We start from the raw sequence: 22,440 nt of genomic DNA on the forward strand, positions 1-22,440 counted from the left end.
AAGAAATGATGAAAAAACACTTAATTGAACGGTTTAAAAGAGGAGAAAACACGGAAATAATGAGATTCAAATTTTGAAACATAGTTTATCTTCAATTTCGACTCTATAACATTCTAAATTCAACTGAAAAAAACAAGATAAATACTAGTTAACTCGAATCTTTTTGAAAAAATAGCGGACATGTTCTCCCAGCACCGATCACGGCTAAAAGTAGTCTGTTTTTATCGCATAATTAATCAGTATTCTGGACATCTGTGTTGCTGAATCTTTTGCAATGTGTTCAATTAATAATGGAGACGTCAAAGAAGAAAGATGTTGGTGGAAAGCGGTGTATTGCGGCCGGCTGTAGCAACACAAACACAGCCGGTGTTTGTTTGTTGTGAAGCTTTACTATGGAACAGAGCGGTCAAGCGGACATGGTTCTCTACCACATGTCAACCAGCAGGTTTCGGTGAGAAAATGGTGAAAATTCTAAATTCAACTGAAAAAAACAAGATAAATACTAGTTAACTCGAACATTTTAGAAAAAATAGCGGACATGTTCTCCCAGCACCGATCACGGCTAAAAGTAGTCTGTTTTTATCGCATAATTCTACAGTATTCTGGACATTTGTTGCTGAATCTTTTGAAATGTGTTCAATTAATAATGGAGACGTCAAAGAAGAAAGATGTTGGTGGAAAGCGGTGTATTGCGGCCGGCTGTAGCAACACAAACACAGCCGGTGTTTGTTTGTTGTGAAGCTTTACTATGGAACAGAGCGGTCAAGCGGACATGGTTCTCTACCACATGTCAACCGGCAGGTTTCTGTGAGAAAATGGTGAAAATTCTAAATTCAACTGAAAAAAACAAGATAAATACTAGTTAACTCGAACATTTTTGAAAAAATAGCGGACATGTTCTCCCAGCACCGATCACGGCTAAAAGTAGTCTGTTTTTATCGCATAATTCTACAGTATTCTGGACGTTTGTTGCTGAATCTTTTGCAATGTGTTCAATTAATAATGGAGGCGTCAAAGAAGAAAGATGTTGGTGGAAAGCGGTGTATTGCAGCCGGCTGTGGCAACACAAACACAGCCGGCGTTTGTTTGTTGTGAAGCTTTACTATGGAACAGAGCGGTCAAGCGGACATGGTTCTCTACCACATGTCAACCGGCAGGTTTCGGTGAGAAAATGGTGAAAATTCTAAATTCAACTGAAAAAAACAAGATAAATACTAGTTAACTCGAATCTTTTTGAAAAAAACAGCGGACATGTTCTCCCAGCACCGATCACAGCTAAAAGTAGTCTGTTTTTATCGCATAATTCTACAGTATTCTGGACAACTGTTGCTGAATCTTTTGCAGTGTGTTCAATTAATAATGGAGACGTCAAAGAAGAAAGATGTTGGTGGAAAGCGGTGTATTGCGGCCGGCTGTAGCAACACAAACACAGCCGGTGTTTGTTTGTTGTGAAGCTTTACTATGGAACAGAGCGGTCAAGCGGACATGGTTCTCTACCACATGTCAACCGGCAGGTTTCGGTGAGAAAATGGTGAAAATTCTAAATTCAACTGAAAAAAACAAGATAAATACTAGTTAACTCGAACATTTTTGAAAAAATAGCGGACATGTTCTCCCAGCACCGATCACAGCTAAAAGTAGTCTGTTTTTATCGCATAATTCTACAGTATTCTGGACAACTGTTGCTGAATCTTTTGCAATGTGTTCAATTAATAATGGAGGCGTCAAAGAAGAAAGATGTTGGTGGAAAGCGGTGTATTGCGGCCGGCTGTAGCAACACAAACACAGCCGGTGTTTGTTTGTTGTGAAGCTTTACTATGGAACAGAGCGGTCAAGCGGACATGGTTCTCTACCACATGTCAACCGGCAGGTTTCGGTGAGAAAATGGTGAAAATTCTAAATTCAACTGAAAAAAACAAGATAAATACTAGTTAACTCGAATCTTTTTGAAAAAAACAGCGGACATGTTCTCCCAGCACCGATCACAGCTAAAAGTAGTCTGTTTTTATCGCATAATTCTACAGTATTCTGGACAACTGTTGCTGAATCTTTTGCAGTGTGTTCAATTAATAATGGAGACGTCAAAGAAGAAAGATGTTGGTGGAAAGCGGTGTATTGCGGCCGGCTGTAGCAACACAAACACAGCCGGTGTTTGTTTGTTGTGAAGCTTTACTATGGAACAGAGCGGTCAAGCGGACATGGTTCTCTACCACATGTCAACCGGCAGGTTTCGGTGAGAAAATGGTGAAAATTCTAAATTCAACTGAAAAAAACAAGATAAATACTAGTTAACTCGAATCTTTTTGAAAAAAACAGCGGACATGTTCTCCCAGCACCGATCACAGCTAAAAGTAGTCTGTTTTTATCGCATAATTCTACAGTATTCTGGACAACTGTTGCTGAATCTTTTGCAGTGTGTTCAATTAATAATGGAGACGTCAAAGAAGAAAGATGTTGGTGGAAAGCGGTGTATTGCGGCCGGCTGTAGCAACACAAACACAGCCGGTGTTTGTTTGTTGTGAAGCTTTACTATGGAACAGAGCGGTCAAGCGGACATGGTTCTCTACCACATGTCAACCGGCAGGTTTCGGTGAGAAAATGGTGAAAATTCTAAATTCAACTGAAAAAAACAAGATAAATACTAGTTAACTCGAACATTTTTGAAAAAATAGCGGACATGTTCTCCCAGCACCGATCACAGCTAAAAGTAGTCTGTTTTTATCGCATAATTCTACAGTATTCTGGACAACTGTTGCTGAATCTTTTGCAATGTGTTCAATTAATAATGGAGGCGTCAAAGAAGAAAGATGTTGGTGGAAAGCGGTGTATTGCGGCCGGCTGTAGCAACACAAACACAGCCGGTGTTTGTTTGTTGTGAAGCTTTACTATGGAACAGAGCGGTCAAGCGGACATGGTTCTCTACCACATGTCAACCAGCAGGTTTCAGTGAGAAAATGGTGAAAATTCTAAATTCAACTGAAAAAAACAAGATAAATACTAGTTAACTCGAATTGTTTTGAAAAAATAGCGGACATGTCCTCCCAGCACCGATAACCGCTAAAAGTAGTCTGTTTTTATCGCATAATTCTACAGTATTCTGGACTTCTGTGTTGCTGAATCTTTTGCAATGTGTTCAATTAATAATGGAGACGTCAAAGAAGAATGCTGTTGGTGGAAAGCGGTGTGTTGCAGCTGTCTTAAGCAACACAAACACAGCCGGTGTTTGTTTGTTGTGAAGCTTTGCTATGGAACAGAGCGGTCAAGCGGACATGGTTCTCTACCACATGTCAACTGGCAGGTTTCAGTGAGATAATGGTGGTAATAAGTCGGCTCCTACCGTAAACATGAGCGGAGCTTGTGTGGTGTTTCCTGCAGCTGTCAAAGAGGCAGCTGCGACTTTCTTGAATCCTCTGTGGCTTCCCTCAGAGACACTGGCGGTCACCACACCCCTCTGACTTTCAGGTATGACTTTATAATCTCACTAAAAGACTAGTAACACAATAAGCAGATAAGTGATTTTCTACAATTATCCCAGTAAATGTGTCTAATAACATCTGAATCGCTCCCACTGCCCTCATCTTTTTTTTTCCGAGTTAACTCGAATCTTTTTGAAAAAATAAAAAATAAAAAATTTATGGAACATTAGTATTTTTTCCTGATTAAGATTAATTTTAGAATGTTGATGACATGTTTTAAATAGGTTAAAATCCAATCTGCACTTTGTTAGAATATATAACAAATCGGACCAAGCTATATTTCTAGCAGAACAAACATTTTAAAAGAAATTCAAAAGACTCTGAAATAAGATTTGAATTTGATTCTACAGATTTTCTAGATTTGCCAGAATTTTTTATTTTTTTATTTTAATCATAATAAGTTTGAAGAAATATTCCACAAATATTTTTCGTCGAAAAAACAGAAGCTAAAATGAAGAATTAAATTAAAATGTATTTTTTACATTAAAAAAAAACTAAAAATTGATTTAAATTGTCAGGAAAGAAGAGGAAGGAATTTAAAAGGTAAAAAGGTATATGTGTTTAAAAATCCTAAAACCATTTTTAAGGTTGTATTTTTTCTCTAAAATTGTCTTTCTGAAAGTTATAAGAAGCAAAGTCCAAAAAATAAATGAATTTATTTAAACAAGTGAAGACCAAGTCTTTAAAATATTTTCTTGTATTTTCAAATTCTATTTGAGTTTTGTCTCTCTTAGAATTAAAAATGTCCAGCAAAGCGAGACCAGCTTGCTAGTAAATAAATACTATTTAAAAAATAGAGGCAGCTCACTGGTAAGTGCTGCTATTTGAGCTATTTTTAGAACAAGCCAGCGGGCGACTCATCTGGTCCTTACGGGCGACCTGGTGTTGGGGACCCCTGCTCTATGGTAATATGTAGAAAGTGATGACAAAGTGCTGTATTTTACTTCTTTATCTCTTTTTTTCAACCAAACATGCTTTCATCTGATTAGGTGGTACTTGAATTAAAAACATGTTCACAGACATCACTAAAAAAAAAGGTTGACAACCACTGCTCTGCAGTCCCAGTTTTCAGTACTTTTGTGTGGGTTTATTTGCTAATCAATGTCAATTTGTTTAATAACACAATCTTACTTGTTTTTAATCAAAATTTAATACACGTATTATTTACTATGATTATCTTTTACTATTATAACAATTATTATTTGTATTTATTTATTTACTACACTGTATTTAACCTTTAAAGGGGTCATATCATGATTTGTTTCTACATTTAAAACATGTCCTTGTGGTCTACATAACTTGTAATGCTGGTTCTTTTGCCAAAAATGTGCATGGACTATGTTTTACAGGCCGTTTTCACAGTCTTTGTGTCAGGTTTGCCACTGACAGTTTGTTTGTGTTTTAGTTTTTCCTGTGTGTAGTATTTCCTGTCTTTAGTTCCTATCAGTGCTCTTATTTTGGCTCTTTCCTGTGTTTCTCCCTGAACGCTGTTTCCCCTCAGCTGTGGCTGATTGGTACCTGGCCACACCTGGTGTCAATCAGCCCACTCTTATTTTAAGCTGTCTTCCCATCCAGTCAGTGCTGGATTATATATATATATATATATATATATATATATATATATATATATATATATATATATATATATATATATATATATATGAAATACTTGACTTGGTGAATTGTAGCTATGTAAATATACTCCTCCCCTCTTAACCATGCCCCCCAACTCCCGAAATCGGAGGTCTCAAGGTTGGCAAGTATGTTTGAAGTATGAAGGAAGGCAAGAAAATTACAACCATGGCTTTATGAACATCTTTGCAGTGACACACAAGTGAATGCAACGCATACTTGGTCAACACTGAGGGTGGCCGTATAAACAACTTTAACACTGTTACAAATATGCGCCACACTGTGAACCCACACCAAACAAGAAGGGCGGTATAGCTCGGTTGGTAGAGCGACTGTGCCAGCAACTTGAGGGTTGCAGGTTTGATTCCCGCTTCCGCCATCCTAGTCACTGCCGTTGTGTCCTTGGGCAAGACACTTTACCCACCTGCTCCCTGTGCCACCCACACTGGTTTAAATGTAACTTAGATATTGGGTTTCACTATGTAAAGCGCTTTGAGTCACTTGAGAAAAGCGCTATATAAATATAATTCACGTCACTTCACTTCACTAACATAGTGCAGATTGGATTTTAACTTATTTAAAACATGTCATCAAAATTCTCAAATTAATCGTAATCAGGAAAAATTAATAATGATGTTCCATAAATTATGTTTTTAATTTTTCCAAAAATATTCAAATTAGCTAGTTTTTACTCTTCTTTTTTTCGGTTGAATTTGGAATTTTGAAGAGTCGAAATATATTTATTAAAATATTTATCTGTTTCTATATATATTTATTGTGAGAAATCATTAAGATGATCAGTGTTTCCACAAAGATAAATATCATTAATTATTAATAATAACAGAGTTAAAGGTAAATTGAGCAAATTGGCTATTTCTGGCAATTTATTTAAGTGTGTATCAAACTGGTAGCCCTTGGCATTAATCAGTACCCAAGAAGTAGCTCTTGCTTTCAAAGAGGTTGCTGACCCCTGCTGTAGACTATGTGTACTGCTACTGGCCTAATTTTTTTTTAGCCTAATGCCTAAAAAGTTCGGACCCCCTTGATTTCGAGTAAAATATATATTCTGTTTAGTTTTATAGAAGGTTGCCTCGTACTCTCTGCAGTTGAGGAGAACTACAGTCCACTGTGTGAGGAAATATCATTTTTAGGTGGAAAAATGACTTTTGCATTGTCGCTGAACTGTCTTCCCCTGACGCCGCCATCTCTCCCACTCGTGGTGTGCAGGTAAAGGTGTGCAGATGCAGCGGGACGTGCAGTGCTGCATGCTGTACTCCCAGGGCAAGGTGCGCACCAAGGACGTGCTGCGCTTCGAGGTGCAGACGGAAGGACCAGACTGCAGCATACAAGCCATCATGCAAGTATTCCAACTGTCCACTCTTGGAGATGAACAGACACAAGCGGCCCTGGAAAATAGAACTCTAGTGGCACAGAGGCGAGGGGCCGACCGCCATTGTTATGTTTCCAGGTCATGTTGTTCCGGCGTAATCAGGCAGGAAGGAAATAGACTGGAATGACACTATTTGATGTGTAAATAACTAAAGAGCCAGCTAGAGTAAAACCAGTGGGTAACAATAGTTTACTTTTACGTTACATTTTAGGAAATTTTAAATGTAATGGAGAAAGTTTTCAGTTGTTTAAATAGAATTATTAGAGTTGTAAGAATCTTCATCATTTATAATAATAGTGCACTTAAAGGCCTACTGAAAGCCACTACTAGCAACCACGCAGTCTGCTAGTTTATATCCATCCATTTTCTACCGCTTATTCCCTTTGGGGTCGCGGGGGGCGCTGGCGCCTATCTCAGCTACAATCGGGCGGAGGGCAGAGTACACCCTGGACAAGTCGCTGATAGTTTATATATCAATGATGAAATATTAACATTGCAACACATGCCAATACGGCCTTTTTAGTTTACTAAATTGCAATTTTAAATTTCCCGCAAAGTATCCTGTTGACGCGTGCTCGTCACGTCTCAAATTGTACCGGACATTTTTTTTCCAGCCCGATCCAAGATGTAAGTAGTCTGCTTCAATCGCATAATTCCACAGTATTCTGAACATCTGTGTTGCTGAATCTTTTGCAATTTGTTCAATTAATAATGGAGACGTCAAAGAAGAAAGATGTAGGTGGGAAACGGTGTATAACGGGGCGGTATAGCTCGGTTGGTAGAGTGGACATGCCTGCAACTTGGGGGTTGCAGGTTCGATTCCCACTTCCGCCATCCTAGTCAATGACGTTGTGTCCTTGGGCAAGACACTTTACCCACCTGCTCCCAGTGCCACCCACACTGGTTCAAATGTAACTTAGATATTGGGTTTCACTATGTAAAGCACTTTAAGTCACTAGAGAAAAGCGCTATATAAATATAATTCACTTCACTTCACACTATTGCGGCCGCCTTTTGCAACACAAACACAGCCGGTGTTTAAATGAATAAATAAATAAATGGGTTGTACTTGTATAGCTTTTCTACCTTCAAGGTACTCAAAGCGCTTTGACACTACTTCCACATTCACACACACATTCACACACTGATGGAGGGAGCTGCCATGCAAGGCGCTAACCAGCACCCATCAGGAGCAAGGGTGAAGTGTCTTGCTCAGGACACAACGAACGTGACGAGGTTGGTACTAGGTGGGGATTGAACCAGGGACCCTCAGGTTGCGCACGGCCACTCTTCCACTGCGCCACGCTGTTTACTTGTTTACATTCCCGAAGGTGAAGCTTTGCTACGGAACAGAGCGGTCGAGCGAACCGGCAGGTTTCGGTGAGAAAATTGTGGTAATAAGTCGGATCTTACCGTAGACATGAGCGGAGCTTACGTCCTCCTGCAACTGCCGACTCTCTTACCTCCTCCCACCGGAGACACTGGCGGTCACCACACCCGTGGCCACACCCCTCCGACTTTCATGTACCATATAATCTCACTACTACACTAGTAACACAATAAACAGAGAAGGGATTTTCCAGAATTATCCTAGTATCACGGTGGCAGAGGGGTTAGTGCGTCTGCCTCACAATACGAAGGTCCTGCAGTCCTGGGTTCAAATCCAGGCTGGGGATCTTTCTGTGTGGAGTTTGCATGTTCTCCCCGTGAATGCGTGGGTTCCCTCCGGGTACTCCGGCTTCCTCCCACCTCCAAAGACATGCACCTGGGGATAGGCCCCTCCCACCTCCAAAGACATGCACCTGGGGATAGGCCCTTCCCACCTCCAAAGACATGCACCTGGGGATAGGCCCCTCCCACCTCCAAAGACATGCACCTGGGGATAGGCCCTTCCCACCTCCAAAGACATGCACCTGGGGATAGGCCCCTCCCACCTCCAAAGACATGCACCTGGGGATAGGCCCCTCCCACCTCCAAAGACATGCACCTGGGGATAGGCTCTTCCCACCTCCAAAGACATGCACCTGGGGATAGGCCCCTCCCACCTCCAAAGACATGCATCTGGGGATAGGCCCTTCCCACCTCCAAAGACATGCACCTGGGGATAGGCCCCTCCCACCTCCAAAGACATGCACCTGGGGATAGGCCCCTCCCACCTCCAAAGACATGCACCTGGGGATAGGCCCATCCCACCTCCAAAGACATGCACCTGGGGATAGGCCCCTCCCACCTCCAAAGACATGCACCTGGGGATAGGCCCCTCCCACCTCCAAAGACATGCACCTGGGGATAGGCCCCTCCCACCTCCAAAGACATGCACCTGGGGATAGGTTGATTGGGGCGGCATAGCTCGGTTGGTAGAGTAGCCGTGCCAGCAACTTGAGGGTTGCAGGTTCGATTCCCGCTTCCGCCATCCCAGTCACTGCCGTTGTGTCCTTGGGCAAGACACTTTACCCACCTGCTCCCAGTGCCACCCACACTGCTTTAAATGTAACTTAGATATTGGGTTTCACTATGTAAAGCGCTTTGAGTCACTAGAGAAAAGCGCTATATAAATATATTTCACATATTTCACAACACTAAATTGTCCCTAGTGTGTGAATGTGAGTGTGAATGTTGTCTGTGTTGGCCCTGCAATGAGGTGGCGACTTGTCCAGGGTGTACCCCGCCTTCCGCCCGATTGTAGCTGGGATAGGCGCCAGCGCCCCCCGCAACCCCAAAAAGGGAATAAGCGGTAGAAAATGGATGGATCCTAGTAAATTTGTCTAATAACATCTGAATCGCTCTGCCGTCTAGTTTTTTTTTTCCAAGTCCTTCACTCTCACTTTCCTCATCCACGAATCTTTCATTTTTGCTCAAATTAATGGGGAAATCGTCGCTTTCTCGGTCCGAATCACCCTCGCTGCTGGTGGCCATGATTGTAAACAATGTTCAGACGTGAGGAGCTCCACAACCCGTGACGTCACGCGCACATCGTCTGCTACTTCCGGTACAGGCAAGGCTTTTTTATTAGCGACCGAAAGTTGCCAACTTTATCATGGATGTTCTCTACTAAATCCTTTCAGCAAAAATATCGGGAAATGATGAAGTATGACACATAGAATGGACCTGCTATCCCCGTTTGAATAAGAACATCTCCTTTCAGTCGGCCTTTAAAGCAGAGGTGCCAGACTGTGCCGCACAGCAGGAATAATTGCTCTTTGTCCCCCGCCAGCCTTTACACCAAAAAGGCGGTGAAGTGTGCCGACCCCCGGGACCGTAAAGTGAAGAGGTTGCTGAGAAAGCTGTTGCAGAGACAGAGAACCAAGGCCCATCGAACAATGTGGCTTCTTCCTCACGACAACCTGCCCGTCATGACTGAGGTACGCACTAAACAAATACAAACATATTTAGCAACACAATTAGACAGGAAGTAAACAGTTTGTTAGTTTATGCAAACTTTTTCTACCAAGGACATTGAAAAGTCATGTCTGTGGGGGCCATTTCCACTTGTTTCCCACACAATCATTTACAAAACACAAAACCAGATTTTTTTGCAAATAATCATTAACTTAGAATTTAATGGCAGCAAAAATCAATCAATCAATCAATCAATGTTTATTTATATAGCCCCAATCACAAATGTCTCAAAGGACTGCACAAATCATTACGACTACAACATCCTCGGAAGAACCCACAAAAGGGCAAGGAAAACTCACACCCAGTGGGCAGGGAGAATTCACATCCAGTGGGACGCCAGTGACAATGCTGACTATGAGAAACCTTGGAGAGGACCTCAGATGTGGGCAACCCCCCTCTCTAGGGGACCGAAAGCAATGGATGTCAAGCGGGTCTAACATGATACTGTGAAAGTTCAATCCATAGTGGCTCCAAGACAGCAGTGAGAGTCCCGTCCACAGGAAACCATCTCAAGCGGATCAGCAGCGTAGAGATGTCCCCAACCGATACACAGGCGAGCGGTCCATCCTGGGTCTCGACTCTGGACAGCCAGTACTTCATCCATGGTCATCGGACCGGACCCCCTCCACAAGGGAGGGGGGGGGGACATAGGAGAAAGAAAAGAAGCGGCAGATCAACTGGTCTAAAAAGGAGGTCTATTTAAAGGCTAGAGTATACAGAAGAGTTTTAAGGTGAGACTTAAATGCTTCTACTGAGGTGTCACAGGGGCAGTTTTACCACTCTGTCACATGGCCTTTCCTTTTAACAACACTTAGTAAGTGTCTTGGGTCTATGTTGTTGTATTTTACGCTTCATAATGCGTATCACATTTTGCAATGGGAGACAGGTCAGAACTACAGGCAGGCAATTCTAGTACCTGCACTGGGTTGGTAGAGTGCCTGTGCCAGCAACTTGAGGGTTGCAGGTTCGATTCCCGCGTCCGGCATCCTAGTCACTGCCGTTGTGTCCTTGGCCACCTGCTCCCAGTGCCACCCACTCCAGTTTAAATGTAACTTAGATATTGGGTTTCACTATGTAAAGCGCTTTGAGTCACTAGAGAAACGCGCTATATAAATATAATTCACTTCACTTCACTATATAAATATAATTCACTTCACTACTAGGAAATAAGCAGGGGCGTCCATGATAACGTTGCTTGGATGACAACATATGTTGCTCCAAAAGCTGTATGTACCTTTCAGCATTAATGGTGCCTTCACAGATGTGTAAGTTACCCATGCCTTGGGCACTAATACACCCCCATACCATCACAGATGCTGGCTTTTACACTTTCAACTTTTCCTCTTTGTTCCTGAGGACACAACATCCACAGTTTCCAACAAGTATTTGAATTGTAAACTCGTCAGCTCACAGAACACTTTTCCACTTTGCATCAGTCCATCTTAGTTGAGCTCGGGCCCAGCGAGGCCGGCGGCGTTTCTGGGTGTTGTGGATAAATGGCTTTGGCTTTGCATAGTTACAGTTTTAACTTGCACTTACAGATTGCTCCAAAACCTGTATGGACCTTTCAGCATTAATGGTGCCTTCACAGATGTGTAAGTTACCCATGCCTTGGGCACTAATACACCCCCATACCATCACACATGCTGGCTTTTCAACTTTGTTCCTATAACAATCCGGATGGTTCTTTTCCTCTTTGTTCCAGACGACTCCAAGTCCACAGTTTCCAAACACAATTTAAAACATGGATTCCTCAGATCACGGAACACTTTTCTACTTTGCATCAGTCTATCTTAGATGAGCTCGGTTCCGGCATTTCTGGGTGTTGTTGATAAATGGCTTCGGATTTGCATAGTAAAGTTTTAACTTGCATTTACAGATGTAGCGACCGATTGTATTTACTGACAGTGGTTTTCTGAAGTGTTCCTGAGCCCATGTGGTGATATCCTTTACCCACTGATGTCGCTTTTTCATGCAGTACCGCCTGAGGGATCGAAAGTCTCGGGCTTAGCCACTTACGTGCAGAGATCTCTCCAGATTCTCTGAACCTTTTGATGATATTACAGAGCGTAGATGGTGAAATCCCTAAATTCCTTGTTGAGAAATTCTGTTCCAAAACAATTTGTTTAGGCATTTGTTGACAAAGTGGTGACCCTCGCCCCGTCCTTTGTTTCTGAATGACTGAGCATTTCATTGAAGCTGCTTTTATACCCAATCATGGCACCCACCTGTTCCCAATTAGCCTGCACACCTGTGGGATGTTCCATATAAGTGTTTCATGAGCATTCCTCAACTTTCTCAGTCTTTTTTGCCACTTGTGCCAGCTTTTTTTTAAACATGTTGCAAGCATCCAATTCCAAATGAGCTAAAGTTTGCAATAAATAAAGTTCTCCAGTTCGTTAAGTATCTTGTCTCTGCAGACTATGCAATTTAATTATAGGTTAAGGATTTACAAATCTTTGTATTCTGTTTTTATTTACCATTTACACAACATGACAACTTCACTGCTTTTAGGTTTTGTATTTGTGGCGACCCGCCACAAGTACATTTGGACCACCACAAGTAGATTCAGCATTTCAACATATCACAAACGGACATTGTGACTGTAGCGTGTTGTTCCAAGTCCGTCCAGTAGATGGCAGCGTAACTCAGCTTCTTCAAGTTAGTTGGATGAAATACATCTTTATGTATACAGTATTAATATATCATATATTCGACAGGTTTTCTTTACAACATGTCCAAAAGGTACCAGCATAATGGAAAAAGAAGTCCAATATCGATGCTATAATTGGGCCTCATTTTATCCGTTAAACTATATCCAATTATATTTCCAATCCGCAAATTATGTGTAAATATCGTCTGAACCCGTGTTTTTTTTTTTGAGTCAAGGCAAATTTTTTTCATTGAAACAATCTCAACTCACACCACCAGCAGAAAATGTAATAAAAAAAGACTATATTCCCAATATGAAGTCATTTTCATCAAATACCCGACGCAATTATGCGATGTGAATTCAAACCATAAACCACTCATGACTAGAACATATTTGAATAAAGCCAAATATGTTCTAGACCAAAAATGACTTTATATTCTCTACTGCTCACTAGTGTTACATATCTGAGTTACTGTGTAGAAATATGGGGAAATAATTACAAAAGAACACTTCATTCACTAACAGTGTTACAAAAAAGATCAGTTAGAATTAGGGCTGGGCAACGATTAAACATTTTAATCGAAGTTAATCGCACTATTTCTCTGATTAATCGTGATTAACTGCATTGTATACGCAAAGCCCAATAATGAATTCAAAAGTAGTGTGTAGTGCACCCTTATTGGAATATTCTCCCACATGAACAAAAGCGCCAAAACATTTGTTGTGCAAACACAATTTAAATCAGTCCTTGTTAAACAGTAGCAGTTAAATAGCATATTTGATGAAAATCAACTCCAAAAAACGTAAATACAAACATTTAAGCTTATTGCCACTGCCAGGGTATTTAAGTTATCCTGTTTGTTATGGAAAATAAATATAATCTACATACAAATCTCTGAGCCACAATCATAACATCTGAACAGGCAATTTCTGAGGTAACAGCAGAAACATTTTTTTGATCAGGGATCTTATGTTTAAAAAACCTATATTATAGGTAGTGGGCTGTTTTAGGGAATTTTTGATCAAATTATCCGTAGTAGCAATATTAATAATGTTGTGTTTATTCTGCGTAGTGCACTTAAAATAATTATGACCATATCTAGGAATTGATATGATGGGAATTTTCCCATTGTTTGCTTGGTGCTTTGATAAACTGAAGGCATCATATACATGGTACTATATTGTGATGTTATGAGCCAGGGAAATAAAGAACTACCCTACCCAGCATGCAACAGGAGTGAGGAGCATGTATAGGTTGTGTCGCCATGACGGCATCTTGTATGTTGTGATATGCACGCTCTGAAAGCAAACGTTAAGAAGTCAGCCAACACTCCTGGTCTGCATTATTCATAAATAGACAGACAACACACATACTCCGCTGCTTCACAGGCCGCTGGATGTAGCCGGCAAAGTATTCCCATGCTAGCTAGCCGCTCTAGCAAGCACGCCTCATTCAGTCCAAAACGGCCCGATCTATCCACATCCAGAATTGTCTGGGGGTCGTAAGTGATCCCGGAGTGACCACGCTGTAAGCCAGCCATGACATTTGCAGAATTGTCCGCTATTTTTGCCAAATGTTCCATCTTTACCAAGAGCCCCTCCACGCCATCTTGTTAAGAAAAGGCGTTAACAAAATAAAAGCATGTAAACAACATACGCAAATGTGCGATAAAATAATTGTCGGCGTTCATAGATTGATGAGTTAACTCGTAATTAACGCATTAATTTGCCCACCCCTAGTTATAATAATACATCATGTTGGGTATAGAGAACATACAAACCCTTTATTTATTGAATCAAAGATACTGAAATTCCACAACATAGTGGGATTGCAAACAGCTAAGATTATACACAAAGCAAACTATAACCTGCTTCACAAGAATATACAACAATTCTTCTCAACAAAAGAAGAGAAATATAATCTTAGAGAAAAATGTAATTTAAAACATTTGTATGCACGTACAACACTTAAGACCCTCAGTATATCAGGATGTGGAATTAAATGATGGAATGGATTAAGCAAAGCAATCAAACAATGTACTAATATGATCCACTTCAAGAAACTCTTCAAACAGGAAGTGTTTACAAAGTACAAAAATGAAGAACCATGATAAACTTTCTGATTTTACTCACCCATTCATTCTCAAAATAATCCGACTTATCTCATCGTATGGAATAAAACTTACTTCGCCAATTATTTATTTATTTGTATTGTGATTACTTATTACCTATGGAGTATACATTGTGAATACATTGAGAACAGGAAGTGTGAAGTGAAGTGAATTATATTTACATAGCGCTTTTTCTCAAGTGACTCGAAGCACTTTACATAGTGAAACCCAATATCTAAGTTACAATTAAACCAGTGTGGGTGGCACTGGGAGTTAAGTGTCTTGCCCAAGGACACAACGGCAGTGGCTAGGAAGGCAGAAGCGGGGATGGAACCTGTAACCCTCAAGTTGCTGGCACGGCCACTCTACCAACCGAGCTATACCGCCCCAGAGGAACTACTTTTCTGGCGCCTAGCTCACACTGCTCCTCTGACGACTTGCGACTTCTACCTACCAGCTAGTTTGAGCCGCGAATAACAATGGAGATTAAACCGGTTCTGTATTGCCTTTGATTTATGAAAATGTTATGCAAGTTTATAAATCATGCATCTCACTTGCATAGTGGAAGGTTGTGGCACTAAGGCGGGAAGTTGGTAACCTTTGAAATTCCACAAACTGCAAAATTGGTAGAACGTGGCTCTTAACGAATAGAACGCAGCCGTCGCGAGGAAGCATTTTGAGGAGTGAGGATTATTCTGAATTTGGCAGCTCAAGTGCCGAAAGATACAACCAACCCATTCCTGTGTTAGCAAACACAGAAAGTGCGCTCTATTCGGGATGGGTACAGCGTTCACATTTGAAGCGATACGGTAGAAAATCCCAGTATCTGGGAATCAATATTGGCACTCAAAAGTACCAACTTTTCGTACTTTTGCAAACTCCACACAGAATCAATCATCAATCAATCAATCGTTTATTTATATAGCCCCAAATCACAAATGTCTCAAAGGACTGCACAAATCATTACGAATACAACATCCTCGGAAGAACCCACAAAAGGGCAAGGAAAACTCACACCCAGTGGGCAGGGAGAATTCACATCCAGTGGGACGCCAGTGACAATGCTGACTATGAGAAACCTTGGAGAGGACCTCAGATGTGGGCAACCCCCCCCCCCTCTAGGGGACCGAAAGCAATGGATGTGGAGCGGGTCTAACATGATACTGTGAAAGTTCAATCCATAGTGGCTCCAACACAGCCGCGAGAGTTCAGTTCAAGCGGATCCAAGACAGCAGCGAGAGTCCCGTCTACAGGAAACCATCTCAAGCGGAGGCGGATCAGCAGCGTAGAGATGTCCCCAACCGATACACAGGCGAGCGGTCCATCCTGGGTCCCGACGAGCGGTCCATCCTGGGTCTCGACTCTGGACAGCCAGTACTTCATCCATGGTCATCGGACCGGACCCCCTCCACAAGGGAGGGGGGGACATAGGAGAAAGAAGAAAAGAAGCGGCAGATCAACTGGTCTAAAAAGGATGTCTATTTAAAGGCTAGAGTATACAGATGAGTTTTAAGGTGAGACTTAAATGCTTCTACTGAGGTAGCATCTCGAACTGTTACCGGGAGGGCATTCCAGAGTACTGGAGCCCGAACGGAAAACGCTCTATAGCCCGCAGACTTTTTTGGGGCTCTAGGAATCACTAATAAGAAAGATCCCGAGTGCAGGATCGAACCCAGGACAGTCGTATTGTGAAGCAGACGCAATAACCCCTCTTACACCGTGCTTCCCGCGCTTTAACAAAGTGAAACCCAACGTATAAGTTACATTTCAACCAGTGTGGGCGGCACTGGGATGGCGGGAGCGGGGATCGAACCTGGAGCCCTCAAGCAGCTGGCACGTCCACTCTAGCAACCGAGCTTTACCGCCCAGAAAACAAAGGATTGTGAATAATATATCAAATTAACCCAAAAAGTGCGGTTCCTCCTCAAAATGACAGCTTCCATGATAATGTCTGGCCATTCAAACATTGCTTGTAGCATTTAAAGGAATAGGGAAGTGTTTTTGTGTCAAATTAGACCTCCTAAAGTCATATTGAAAAGTCATTTTGCCAGAGGGGCGCCTAGAGAATTTCTAGGCGCAGTCAAGGCGTTGTGGGGTTCCTGTTTGGTGACCGCAGGATTAGGTCTCTGCTTTTTGCAGATGATGTGGTCCTGATGGCTTCATCTGACCGGGATCTTCAGCTCTCGCTGGATCGGTTCGCAGCCGAGTGTGAAGCGACCGGGATGAGAATCAGCACCTCCAAGTCCGAGTCCATGGTTCTCGCCCGGAAAAGGGTGGAGTGCCATCTCCGGGTTGGGGAGGAGACCCTGCCCCAAGTGGAGGAGTTCAAGTACCTAGGAGTCTTGTTCACGAGTGGGGGAAGAGTGGATGGTGAGATCGACAGGCGGATCGGTGCGGCGTCTTCAGTAATGCGGACGTTGTACCGATCCATTGTGGTGAAGAAGGAGCTGAGCCGGAAGGCAAAGCTCTCAATTTACCGGTCGATCTACGTTCCCATCCTCACCTATGGTCATGAGCTTTGGGTCATGACCGAAAGGATAAGATCACGGGTACAAGCGGCCGAAATGAGTTTGGGTCTCTCCCTTAGAGATAGGGTGAGAAGCTCTGCCATCCGGGAGGAACTCAAAGTAAAGCCGCTGCTCCTCCACATGGAGAGGAGCCAGATGAGGTGGTTCGGGCATCTGGTCAGGATGCCACCCGAACGCCTCCCTAGGGAGGTGTTTAGGGCACGTCCAACCGGTAGGAGGCCACAGGGAAGACCCAGGACACGTTGGGAAGACTATGTCTCCCGGCTGGCCTGGGAACGCCTCGGGATCCCCCGGGAAGAGCTAGACGAAGTGGCTGGGGAGAGGGAAGTCTGGGTTTCACTGCTTAGGCTGTTGCCCCCGCGACCCGACCTCGGATAAGCGGAAGAAGATGGATGGATGGATGGATGGATGGGTTTACCATCAGGAAGTGAACAAAAGTTTTAGCAACTGTTATGTAAAAGAAAAGGGGTAGGATTAAATAAGCTCTGATTCTTCCTACTCCTTTTCCAACATGTTGAAAAGAGAAACTGCAAATTGTGATGTTTCATGTTGGATGCTTGCATGTTCCAAACAAACTCAAACTCATGCATCATTAAGTCTCTTGTGTCAAAGTACAAAGCGACCTGCTGCCTCCTACTGGTATGAATTGTTACTCTGCAGATCTTCTTATAGCAGAGACACAGCACATTATTTGTGGAATTATTCACTACATTGTCAAAAGTGTTTGGCCACCTGCCTTCACTCACATATGAACTTAAATTGCCATCCCACAGAATCGTCCAGAATGTTTCAGTATCCTGGAGCATTCAAACTTCCTTTCACTAAAACTAACTCCTGAAAAATAACCCCACACCATAATTCCTCCTCCATAAAATTAAACACTCGGCACAATGCAGTCCAAAATTTAGCATTATCCTGGCAACCTCCAAACCCAGACTCGTCCATCACATTCCCGGATGGAAAAGCGTGACTCATCAGTCCAGAGAAGGATTCACCACTGCTCTATAGTCCAGTGGCGACGTGTTTAACAACACTGCATCCCACGCTTTGCATTGGACTTGATGTACGGCTTAGATCAGGGGTGTCAAACTCAAATACAGAGTGGGCCAAAATTTAAAACTGAACAAAGCCGCGGGCCAAGGTTGAACAAATTAACCTTTTAATAGGGACCCAAACAAGTTTTGCATTGATCCGCCTCCACTTGAGATGGTTTCCTGTGGACGAGACTCTCGCTGCTGTCTTGGATCCACTTTGAACTGAACTCTCGCGGCTGTGTTGGAGCCACTATGGATTGAACTTTCACAGTATCATGTTAGACCCGCTCCACATCCATTGCTTTCGGTCCCCTAGAGGGGGGGGGGGTTGCCCACATCTGAGGTCCTCTCCAAGGTTTCTCATAGTCAGCATTGTCACTGGCGTCCCACTGGATGTGAATTCTCCCTGCCCACTGGGTGTGAGTTTTCCTTGCCCTTTTGTGGGTTCTTCCGAGGATGTTGTAGTCGTAATGATTTGTGCAGCCCTTTGAGACATTTGTGATTTGGGGCTGTATAAATAAACATTGATTGATTGATGATAGTTGCACGGTGCAAACAACAAACCAGGGCTGAACAACGGGAGAAGGCAGGCTTAAATACAATTAGACAGTAATTATAAACAGGTGTGCGTCAAAAAACCAGTGCAGGTGCAACAAATGAGAAACCATGGCAACAAGACAAAACAAGGAAGCACACAAACCAAGGATCGGAAGAGTTCAAAAATAATCAGGAAACACAAAAGGACTCAAAAACCAAAACAATGTATGATCCGGGCGGCGGATCATAACAAAAGTCTTAACAAAATCTTATTTCATTCCTTTTTTCCATGAAAATCATGTCATGTTGTGTAAGATGCAACCTTTAATTGTCTCTGTCTTTCACTTTCAGGAGAGAAAAGACAACTGGGCCATTCTTAACACGGAGTGATTGCAAAACTGTCAAATATGGAGGACAAGAAATAGTCATAGGTGCGTTCCTTTGATGTTCAGCTTGTCTATATGTATGTATATATATATATATATATATATATATATATATATATATATATATATATATATATATATATATACACAGAGGTGTGTAGAGTAGCCAGAAATTGTACTCAAGTAAGAGTACTGTTACTTTAGAGATGTATTACTCAAGTAAAAGTAAGGAGTAGTCACCCACATATTTACTTGAGTAAAAGTAAAAAGTATGTTGTGAAAAAACTACTCAAGTACTGAGTAACTGATGAGTAACCTGTTTGTTTAATGATTACGGCAACAAGTAATGCACAAAAACATAAAAATAGCAATGAGCAAATTCATTGCCAGGAATATCTCTTAAGCAACTAAAACAATAATATATATTAAATAATAGTACATTAAAATAAAAAAAATAAGACGAATTGAGCCACAATAACTTAACAGCACCATAGGCTCAGTAGGCATTTATTGATTGATTGATTGATTGAAACTTGTATTAGTAGATAACACAGTACAGTACATATTCCCTACAATTGACCACTAAATGGTAACACCCCAATAAGTTTTTCAACGTTTATCAATTACTTAATAAATGACCAAGTCGAGGTCATCTACCTCATATATATACACACACATATCATATATATATATATATATATATATATATGTATATATATATATATATATAATTTATAGTTTTTTATTTTGCCGTTTTTGTTGAAATGTTAAAGGTGTTTTAATGAATATACATGCATGTTTAACATATAGATTCCTATCTTTCATGAAGACAAGAATATAAGTTGGTGTATTACCTGATTCTGATGACTTGCATTGATTGGAATCAGACAGTATAGTGCTGATAATGTCCACGTTTTCAAATGGAGGAGAAAAAAAGTTCCACTTTTCCGTCTAATACCACATGAAAGTCGTTGGTTTTTGGCATCTTATTTGTCCAGCTTCCATATTTGTTTCTATACACTTTACAAGAAATACATTGGCGGCAAACTCCGTAGCTTGCTAGCTTGTTTGTGCTGGCTTTCGGAGACTCTTATTTTGTTAGCGCAGGCACGATGGAGCGCCGCTTTTATTGTGAAGACAGGAACTGTGCGATCAGTGTTTAGGCTTTTGACGGGAAGTACGGCTGAAATAAAAAGTGTCTTTTTTCCTTTACACTTTTGATTGATCGATTGAAACTTTTATTAGTAGATTGCACAGTACAGTACATATTCTGCACAATTGACCACTAAATGGTAACACCCCAATAAGTTTTTCAACTTTTTAGGTCGGATTCGACGTGTGACGGTCACGTGACCACAAGAGGTGGGTAGTAACGCGCTACATTTACTCCGTTACATCTACTTGAGTAACTTTTGGGATAAATTGTACTTCTAGGAGTAGTTTTTATGCAACATACTTTTACTTGAGTTTATTTACAGAGAAGAAACGCTACTTTTACTCCGCTCCATTTATCTACAATCAGCTCGTTACTCGCTACTTTTTTTTATCGATCTGTTAATGCACACTTTGTTTGTTTTGATTTTGTCAGACACGCATTCAAAGTAGGAACTACACATGCCTGCGTTTCACCAATCAAATGCAGTCATTGGTGACGTTGGACCAATCAAAAAATACCAGACGGTCACGTGACCGTCACACGTCGAATCCGACCTAAAAAAGTAGAAAAACTTATTGGGGTGTCATTTAGTGGTCAATCGTGCAGAATATGTACTGTACTGTGCAATCTACTAATACAAGTTTCAATCAATCAATCAATCAATCAATCAATCAATAAATGCCTACTGAGGCTATGGTGCTGTTAAGTTATTGTGGCTCAATTGCCATCATTTTTTTATTTATATTATTGTTTTTGTTGCTTAAGAGATATTCCTGGCTATGAATTTGCTCATTGCTATTTTTATGTTTTTGTGCATTACTTGTTGCCGTAATCATTAAACAAACAGGTTACTCATCAGTTATTCAGTACTTGAGTAGTTTTTTCACAACATACTTTTTACTTTTACTCAAGTAAATATTTGGGTGACTACTCCTTACTTTTACTTGAGTAATACATCTCTAAAGTAACAGTACTCTTACTTGAGTACAATTTCTGGCTACTCTACCCACCTCTGCTTATCACCTGGTTTTGTTTGATTGGTCCAACGTCACCAGTGACTGCATTTGATTGGTGAAACGCAGGCATGCGTAGTTCCTACTTTGAATGCGTGTCTGACAAAATCAAAACAAACAAAGCGTGCATTACAGATCGATAAAAAAAAAAAGTAGCGAGTAACGAGCTGATTGTAGATAAATGGAGCGGAGTAAAAGTAGCGTTTCTTCTTTATAAATATACTCAAGTAAAAGTAAAAGTATGTTGCATAAAAACTACTCGTAGAAGTACAATTTATCCCAAAAGTTACTCAAGTAGATGTAACGGAGTAAATGTAGCGCGTTACTACCCACCTCTGTATGTACAGTATGTATATATATATATATATATATATATATATATATATATATATATACTGTTTACTTATGTAATATTCTAAAGTCAATGTATTGTTTCTACCCTGCAGGCCAAGTAAACTCTCTTAAAAGCAGAGTTAGTGGACTTCTCCGGATGTCTCGTGTCTCTACTATATAACAAACTATCTGTCTCCAGTGGACCAGACCTGGGCAGCAATATCTATTTAACCCTTGTATTATGTTGGGAAAAAATGACATTGAATATGTTGCGGGTCGTTTTGACCCGTAGTGTGTAAATGCACTCAAAACAGTCAAGAAAACACGTTAAACCGATAACAATTTTATTTTAGGTTGTATAAACATTTAGAAAAGTGACATACAATACATTTTTTATTCCAATTGTATTATGTTAAGGGTCAATTTGACCCATTTCAGTTTTTGTGTTGATCAAAGTACTGGTTATCCTTTCTTTTTTCTTGCTGAAATCTGGTGACTTTTCCTCATCTAGGGTCATGAACAGGTGTGTAAATCTGGACACTTTGTTGTGTAGTGGAATGTTTGTGCAGAGTTTGTATAAAAAGATGATGTTGCGGGTCATTTTGACCCAGGCGGTTTAATGTGGGTAAATAGCTGTTCGGATCCAAAAATAAACATGTCTCCTTGATGTACTTTTTACTTTGATATACAATTGTTTGTATTTTGATTGCCTCTGAGACCCAGAGCCAGGTGTGTGAAGAGAGGGAACTTTCTCACACTTGTCCTTGTCTCCCCAGATGTCATCCTTCTGGA

General features: G+C 41.3%; 1 protein-coding gene across 3 annotated transcripts in view; it reads left to right on the top strand.

Annotated features, from left to right (window-relative positions):
• Positions 1-22,440, top strand: part of LOC133540923 (C-C motif chemokine 17-like) — a 37,927-nt gene that overhangs the window by 14,898 nt on the left and 589 nt on the right. The window contains exons 2-5 of one of the 3 annotated variants that reach the window (XM_061884013.1): positions 6,336-6,465; positions 9,713-9,860; positions 19,112-19,191; positions 21,762-22,285. In XM_061884013.1, the coding sequence (XP_061739997.1) occupies positions 6,336-6,465; positions 9,713-9,860; positions 19,112-19,150 (317 nt within the window). In that variant the 3' untranslated portion in view covers positions 19,151-19,191; positions 21,762-22,285. Of the gene's footprint in view, positions 1-6,335; positions 6,466-9,712; positions 9,861-19,111; positions 19,192-21,761; positions 22,286-22,424 lie in introns of those variants that run through there. The other 2 variants (XM_061884012.1, XM_061884011.1) reach the window with 2 other exon arrangements.

This window comes from Nerophis ophidion, linkage group LG22, assembly GCF_033978795.1.
Source record: "Nerophis ophidion isolate RoL-2023_Sa linkage group LG22, RoL_Noph_v1.0, whole genome shotgun sequence".
Lineage (NCBI taxonomy): Eukaryota > Metazoa > Chordata > Actinopteri > Syngnathiformes > Syngnathidae > Nerophis > Nerophis ophidion.